General features: G+C 34.9%; 2 protein-coding genes across 2 annotated transcripts; one reads left to right on the plus strand and one right to left on the minus strand.

The window, feature by feature from the left end:
• The first annotated feature begins 706 nt into the window (after positions 1 to 706).
• Positions 707 to 3,156, plus strand: LOC121996457 (40S ribosomal protein S14). Its single transcript, XM_042550438.1, has 6 exons — positions 707 to 811; positions 1,420 to 1,542; positions 1,652 to 1,697; positions 1,885 to 1,970; positions 2,037 to 2,166; positions 2,916 to 3,156. Exons 1-6 carry the CDS (start codon positions 809 to 811, stop codon positions 2,981 to 2,983), a joined length of 456 nt encoding a protein of 151 aa, XP_042406372.1. The 5' UTR covers positions 707 to 808; the 3' UTR covers positions 2,984 to 3,156.
• A 379-nt stretch (positions 3,157 to 3,535) lies between these two features.
• LOC121994856 (alpha carbonic anhydrase 1, chloroplastic-like) lies at positions 3,536 to 5,134 on the minus strand. The gene is made up of 5 exons (XM_042548754.1): positions 5,068 to 5,134; positions 4,526 to 4,734; positions 4,312 to 4,418; positions 4,030 to 4,132; positions 3,536 to 3,942 (listed from the first exon to the last, which is right to left on the minus strand). The coding sequence occupies exons 1-5, from the start codon at positions 5,132 to 5,134 to the stop codon at positions 3,598 to 3,600; spliced, it is 831 nt and encodes a 276-aa protein (XP_042404688.1). The 3' UTR covers positions 3,536 to 3,597.
• Between the last annotated feature and the right edge of the window lie 2,958 nt (positions 5,135 to 8,092).

Consider the following 8,092-nt stretch of genomic DNA (forward strand, 5'->3'; position numbering starts at 1 on the left):
GATCGTGCATACGCATCGCGTGTGTAATATAATACATTGAAAGCACATTGGCATTTTATAATGAAATTATATTAATTAAAGTATTTTAATATTAAAATAATAAAGTAGCATTAGGGTAAAGTACCTAACTTTTGAAAATTTGAATTATTTGGGTCTTTGGAAATCCGAATTGTTTGAATTTTTTAGTGTCACCCTTACGGTTTCCCTATAAAAAAATTAATTTAATTTAATATTATACTTATCTTAGTAAAAAAAACTAAAAAAAGTATATTTTTTAACGCCTAAAATATTTATAGAAGCTTTTTTGATCATAGTATTGTATGTGGGACTAAAGAGAATTATATTTTTTTATATAAAACAACAAGAGAAAATTAATGATGAGAAAAATTCATAATAATATGTCGCAGCTGAGTCTCGAACTCTAGATCACTGATTGTTTCGCTTGTGAAATTACTAATAAATCTTGGAATTATTTTTAATGTAAATAGAAAAAAAATATTAACGTAAATTTATTTTAGATTTCATCAAAATTAATTAGTAAAATAGGAAGATTTTTAATTTCTTATAAAAAGAAAAATAACGATGGTAACATGGTTTAGTCTGGTGGAACCGGAAGTCTTCAGCTGGGCTCCATCCATTTTCTGTCTGCGGAACGGGTAACGTTTCGGGTTGATTAATCGGGGGTACAATTGGATGCGTCATTCCATTATATATATTAGCAACCGGCTCAAGCTCTACGCCGCGAGGATTAGGGTTCTTTCGTTGTAGCAGTCTAGCGCAGCCTCCTCCTTCAGCTTCCACTGCAACCATGGTAAGGGATCATGAGCCATCTCGTGGATATGCTTTCGCTCGATGTGCTCCACCGTTGAACCTTCATTTGTTCTAATTGATTCCGTTTCTTGTCCTTTCATTGATGGTGTATCGTAGGCCCATGAGTATTTTTCCCCCCTTGAACTGAGCGATTCTTCTCAGTGCTTGTGTGGAATTCTGGTTTTTTGGTATTTTTCACTTGCGAGCGCTTTACTATGGTCTCAATGTACGAACATTATGAAAAAGAGGGATTCTTGTAGTGTTATCTAGCTTTCCCCTATCTGGATCTAATAAAAAAGACATTTTTATTTATTTATTTTTGTATTTGGAAATCTAAGAACTCATCTTGTGGCTTATTTATTGTGTGTGCGTGTTTTTTTTCTCATTTGAGTATGATCCTAAAGCGATATCCAAAAATTGATAATCGCGGTCATTATTTAGAGGAGCAGTTTGCTAAAATTGCATGTTTTTTACCCGTGTTGCTGCATCAGTCAGATATAAAATCTCGTCTTGTAAAATTAATATTGCCTTCTTTATGCGACGAGACTCTGTGCTGCTACAGTCTGCTTTGTTAATTGCATATCATGATTTTTGAATTGATTACCACAGTCCGGAAGAAAGAAGACTAGGGAGCCCAAGGAGGAGAACGTGACACTTGGGCCAACAGTCCGAGAGGGAGAGCAAGTTTTCGGAGTTGCCCACATTTTTGCATCTTTCAATGATACTTTTATTGTAAGTCAATAAGATCTTTCTCTACAATGTGATTTAGGAGTTTCTTTTGCAGTTGGAAGTGCCTATATCGTTTTTGTCTCCGCTTTCATATTTGTTTGAATTACTGCAGCATGTTACTGATCTTTCTGGGAGGGAAACCTTAGTCCGTATCACAGGTTTGCTACATAATCCTTCTTCATCTTCCACCTTTTGGACATTGGATCAATCCCTTCTAATTTTATAGATAATTTGTAGATCCATGTGTGAAAGTACTGGTCAGTTTGTTCATCATCGTCAAGCCTTGTTTATTTCTTTCAGTAATTAACATGTGAAAGCACCACTTTAGTCATTTTATATTTGCAGGTGGTATGAAGGTTAAAGCTGACCGGGATGAATCATCTCCATATGCAGCTATGCTTGCGGCACAAGATGTTGCACAACGATGCAAGGTCTGCCTTTTGTAGTTTTAATCTCTCATGCTTAATACCAACATTCTCGTAATTTTTTTCTCTTAGGAGCTTGGAATCACTGCTCTGCATATTAAGCTGCGAGCTACTGGGGGGAACAAGACAAAAACACCTGGGCCTGGTGCTCAGTCTGCTCTTAGGGCACTTGCTCGTGCTGGAATGAAAATTGGACGTATTGGTAAGTTGCAGTTTGTTTTGTATTCATTTGCTTCCACCTTTTCCAACTCAACACATTGAGTTTTTCCTGTCTTTTGTTGTTAATGATTGTGTTCTTTACAAGATGCATTTGCTATTTGCCTGGACTTTGGAATGACTATCTACCATCTATATATACAATCCACATTTCATCTATCATCTTACCTTGTCATACTAGTTCTTTAATTGTGATAAAAATATGCTTTGCAACTCATATTTTGGATTCCTTAGACGTGATCATCTTTTGACTGTTTGGGTTTTTTATGGGAAGGAAAGAAGTAGAGAGAAAGAAAGTAGCAGAGCAATGTTTCCTTTGAGGGATGGAAAAAGGGAGAGAATCTTAATTTCAAAATTTATTTGTTAAGAACATGAAAAAAATCAAAAATATATTTGCAAAAGTATTGCCTGGGAAATTCAGATTTCTGTCTAAATTGAAGGGAAGCAATATAGGGGAGCCTAGCTTTCTTTAGATTAGGTTGTTTAGGTTATTCTAATCAAATATCGTTGTGAAACTTTTCCAATAGCAATTTACATCAAGTCGACTGAAATGATTTCTTCATTGTATGCCAGACAATTGTTGAGATACAATAATAAATATCAAACAACGTTCATCAATAGAGATTCAATTCCTTTTTTTATTGATCAATGCTTGTGTATTCACCTACTGTATTTGCAATGCATTTCTCCTATCTGCAAACCGAACTTATTCTAGAATCATTTTGTGTTTTACAGAGGATGTTACACCAATTCCGACCGATAGCACACGAAGAAAGGGTGGGAGAAGGGGAAGAAGGCTGTAACTTGTTTACCAACTTGCAATGTGTTTTCTGCCAGCGTATCCAAGTTACTTATTTCGGTTGTTGAAAACAATTTAAGAATCAAAACTGTTATATTTTGTTGCACAATTTTCTGTTCAACTTAGACATGATTCCTATGAGTTGATTTTGAGGATTAAAATTTGGTTGCTCTATAAGTTCTGATCCTGATCCTGATCCATTTTGATGATACATATTGTTGTTGTATGTGATTGTCAAAGATAGCTTGTGTACTCTCCTGGCAACTTTCTTTTATTCCTGATTTCGTTAAAGTTTGGTAAGGTCCTCATTTTATCATAATTTTATAATTTATTATTAAGCTTTATTCTTACAATCAATCATATCAGTGTACAATGGAATATATGGACGGTTCATATCTTGAGTTTATTATGCAATTTTATGGTGAGTTTAAATTAATAAGTTAACATGCAAATACAAATAAAAAAAGAAATCAAATCAAATCAAATAAACATGTTACATGCAAGGCTTTGGCAAGCCATAAACAAACAACACAAACTTTAAATTCAGATGAGGCAGTCAGGCAACAAACAACACACGAACTTGGAAATGCTGTGCATCAATCGACGATGACCGCAGCATCAGTCGGACTTGCTCGAAGGTGCTTTCTTGACGTTGTGCAGTTCGTCGTAGAGCTGGACGGTGCGGCCGTTGATCAGCTGGATGGGCCTCGCGTTGCTCTGGTAGTCCGCGCTCAGAGGCGCCTTGAGGGAAGCCGCTTGCTCCTTGGTCATCTCCCTCACCTTGCCGAGGATGATCCATGTGACATCCTCAGTGCAGGGAGGGGCGGTGAGGGAGCCAACATACCGGAAGAACTTGCGCGAGCGGCGCTCCAGCGCTCTGGTTTGGACGACCCCGACCGCAACCCTGGCCTCTTGGTCGTCCGTGCACTTGTCCCGTGCCAATTGCTCCAGCTCGTCTTGTATCTGTCCATGCCCACCACCATGGTGGTTACTTGCTCTTTGCATTTGGATCAAGCAATCTGCGATAATCATTTGTTCTTGCTTACTTACCTGAAGGAGGAAAGCGTCAGGGCTGCCGTATTGATACAAGATCGCGACGACGGCGATATGGTTGTCGCTGCTCTGGTGGATCAACTGGAGCTCGACAGGAAAACTATCGAAACATAGCGATAATCAGGTGAACTGAAAACATGTATTTCAGTAAATTATGAACAAATTGATCGATTGGAAGTAGGCAGGGACAGAAACAACATATCAATTTCTTTGATGCCAACTTATAGGCTATAAAAAAACCAATCTATTTTTTTTAGATCCGTCTCTGGAAATACGTACCTTTGTCCATCGATAGTGTGTTCGGCTGGTGAATGCCAGATCATTTGTGTCATGGCGTAGCTCTTCCCATCCAAAGTTAAGTTCCCAGCTCCTTGATCGTATTTGAGCTGAAAAAATAATAGGAAATGAAGATCATTTCAAGTGAAGAATGAGATGTAAATTGATGGAGGAAGAGGATGATGATGTTAAAGTGAGTTTTGGAAGGGAGAGAGACCATAATGTTGATGCCATTGTTGATGAGGGTGGCCTTTGTGAGGACATAATTCCTGGGGGCTTGTTTCAAATTAAGGTCGTAGTTGGTGGTGTTTTTGTTAATGTTGATTGGAGATTGTTGTTTTCCTTGAGAGCACAAGCTGAAATCTGAGCTCAAGCTTCCCCATTTATCTGCTCCATTTCCTCCATTGTATCCATATTTAATAAAATCTGAAGGGCCAAAAAGTAAATTAATAAATAAATTATTAGTATATGAAAAAAATATATTTTCAGGTTTTTTTATAAAGTGTAGAATTTGAAGTTTGGCAAAATTCACCTATGATAATAAATATTTGTCTTTTTTTTTTTTTGTGGAGAAGTAAAATTTAGAATATAAAATTTTCATAAAGAAAATAATTATTTTTTAATAATTTTTTATGTTAAAAGAAAATTGAACTTTTTTACTGAAAGATTTCAAAAAAGAATTGTTGATAAATATTTGTTTTTATTTTTTGGTTATGTAAACTACATAAAAGATTAAAAGAAAAAGTACAAAACTTATACCATGAGCATTTGTGGATCCCAAAAGAAGAGAAGATATCACCAACAACAAGATATTCATGTGAGCCATTGCTTGAACTTGTGAAGAATTATTTGATGGATTCATCTTTCCTCTTCAAACTCGTGCCTATTTAATACTTTGGAAGAGGAAGAATTTAGATTGCCAAATTTTGAATCTAAAAATAGCCTTTCAACAAGGAGAAACTCTCCTCCTCCCTCTAACTCGAATGCCAAATATAGCTAGCCATTGCAAGTCGATGGCTAGATATTTGAAACGGATTCAATCCATTGATCGAGATGTGAGAACTATAATTAGAGAAGAAACTCAAACACCTATCTTTAGCCTACAAAATCTATACCCTAGAGTTATTTTTTTTTCAAGAATATGATCTACTTTATGTGTCAACATGTGCTATTAAGAAGCAACCTACAAAAGAATTACTAAAAATAATTTTTGACTACAATTATTAACAATAAAGGGTCAAATTAAGATAATTTGATTAATTTATAGTTTTGTACTAGATTAGGTTAAATAAGTGATATTGGACAAATGTGAAGATTTTTTTAATTATTGAGGGGTTATTTAATTAATTTAAACAAGATTATTTTCTTATAGACTAGTTTAAACAATTTCATGAGCTGAGTCAACCTTCAAATTCATTGACTTAAAAGTATTTGAAAGGCAATACTAGTCAATGGCACAAATATTTCCAAATTGGAAAGTTCAATTTTTGGACTTATATGTCAATTATAGGGGGTGGAATAATTCTTGACTAAAATTTAACCTAACTTAATTTTTTGGATCAAGGAAACTAACTCAAAATTGTATCCCAAACTAAGTATAATAAAGGTAAAAAGTTTTAATTTGTATGATATTATGGATTAGAGAAGTTTAACCTTATCGCTTCCTTAACTATGAAATAGTACTTTTACATCCAATAACCCAACATGTTGTATCTAAATAAAAAGATAGTTATGGTTGATTTTACTAAAAAAAAAGTTATTTCATAGCATAATTAAAAATAAAATTCTATTATTGTAAATTATATTTAAATTTGATATGATCTTTGAAGAAAAAAAGATACAAATTTAAGATTGACTCTTGATGATCTTTCTTCATCAATTAATCATGATTAAATATTCTAGTAAGATCAAATTCGAAAAGACCTCAAATAGAACATCCTAAATAAGCACCTTGAAAGGATTCCCATTCCACTAAGAGACGCCAACTCCTTTAAGTTCGAGATGCTCTAATTAATTAATTAATTTTATTAGGTTAATTATAGATAATATCTCCAAGTTGAAAAAGATTATTCGCTTTGTCACTTTCTTGTAGCAAGTTGATCACTTTCTACCTCATAAGTAGATATATAATTAATTTAATGGAGATTTAACACAAGTATGTGATCATGAGAATGTGTTTAGAGAGTTAGATCGTGAGCCTATAGATTGTCTAGTTTAAGGGGTGTGTAAAAGTGAATTAAAGCTTTCGAAAACGATGTGTTAAGTATCGTAAATATTACTTTCTCATAACAACTTCTTTGAGACCGTACATCATAGACTTTTCGTGTCGACTTCTATTATTCATCATCAAGTTGTGGTGACCATTGCTAATGGTCTATTTATGAAGTAGCCAACTTTGAACAGTCCAAAATCATGATCCCAAGTCACAAACCCTATCACCATCACTAGGGCAAAAAAATGCCACACCATCTAATCTCCACCACTAAAGAAAATTCAAGGAATAAAACAAAATAGGCTATTCTCATTCCTTTAGTCCTCCTGCCTCTCTCTCTCTCTCTCAAATATATATATATAAAATATGCAAGATAATAATTATCAAAATGAAATTAAACTTGAAGGGTATATATATATATATATATATATATATATATATATAATCCAAATAGTGGTTAAGCAGAAATAAAATATGCAAGATAATAATTATCAAAATGAAATTAAACTTGAAGGGTATATATATATATATATATATATATATATATATATATATATATATACCCTCCAAGTTTAATTTCATTTTGATAATTATTATCTTGCATATTTTATTTCTGCTTAACCACTATTTGGATTATATATATATATATATATATATATATATATATATATATATATATATATAATTTCATTTTGATAATTATTATCTTGCATATTTTAATTCTGATATCAATCCTGCTTAACCACTCTTTGGATGGTAATCATGTCCGAAAATCGTGAAGAATGTTAGCTGGAAATGTAGTTTTTAGGTTGACCATGTGTAAACCTCGCTCCATTTTATAACACAAAAAACGTAAGTGTCAAGCTAGGGAAAGAGTTCCTAGCGTTGACTCTCCGACGCTCAAGTCAATTACTAGAAAAATGAAAGGAAGCGGGTCAACAGTAAAATAGTGAATAACGCGTACCTTCGCCTATACATAGACCCCCCCCTTTATATAGCACCCCAACGGGCGACGTGCACACTCCTCAAGATGTGAGCACGTTCTCCAAATTGTCCTATGAAAGGACATGCCAGAAAAGTGGCTCTGACACCATACTTTAACAGGATATGCGAATCCCTGATAAGACAGTAGAAACTTTCATCATAAGATACTCCTATTAACTATGTCTCATCGTCAGCAGCATTATCTCCCAAAGAGATATCAATGGATATGAGAGGGGTCACACTGCTTGACCGAGCAGAGAAGCCGCTCAGTTGGGGATCCCCGCTGAGTAGACCCCTGCTGCTTCCCTGCAATGAGTTGGTTCAGTAGATTATTTTCGCCCGACTGGGCACGCTCTCCAGTCGCCTTAATGTTCCTCCGCTTTATGATGAGCATCTGACATTCTTGTCGTAGTGATCTGGGTTGTACGGACGTTCTGCTCGAACAAGTCACTTACTCATCGGACATTTCATGCCCGATTGGCCACTAACGCAGACATCCGCTCAACCCATCTTTGATGAGCCCGTTGGTTCCCTGGTGTTGATCGCCTTGACTTTGATCTCCATGTCGGCCTTGACTGCGATCTCTAT

This window comes from Zingiber officinale, chromosome 6A, assembly GCF_018446385.1.
Source record: "Zingiber officinale cultivar Zhangliang chromosome 6A, Zo_v1.1, whole genome shotgun sequence".
In the NCBI taxonomy this organism is placed as follows: Eukaryota; Viridiplantae; Streptophyta; class Magnoliopsida; order Zingiberales; family Zingiberaceae; genus Zingiber; species Zingiber officinale.

What these genes read in the sequence shown, in the direction of transcription:
- LOC121996457 (XM_042550438.1), top strand. An exon ending in CTTTCAATGATACTTTTATT is followed by an intron (nt 1,543 to 1,651) that starts GTAAGTCAATAA and finishes GAATTACTGCAG; the next exon opens with CATGTTACTGATCTTTCTGG. An exon ending in AATGAAAATTGGACGTATTG is followed by an intron (nt 2,167 to 2,915) that starts GTAAGTTGCAGT and finishes TGTGTTTTACAG; the next exon opens with AGGATGTTACACCAATTCCG.
- LOC121994856 (XM_042548754.1), bottom strand. Translation starts at nt 5,134, where the DNA reads ATGGCTCACATGAATATCTTGTTGTTGGTGATATCTTCTCTTCTTTTG. An exon ending in CACACTATCGATGGACAAAG is followed by an intron (nt 4,133 to 4,311) that starts GTACGTATTTCC and finishes ATGTTTCGATAG; the next exon opens with TTTTCCTGTCGAGCTCCAGT. An exon ending in CTGACGCTTTCCTCCTTCAG is followed by an intron (nt 3,943 to 4,029) that starts GTAAGTAAGCAA and finishes GGGCATGGACAG; the next exon opens with ATACAAGACGAGCTGGAGCA.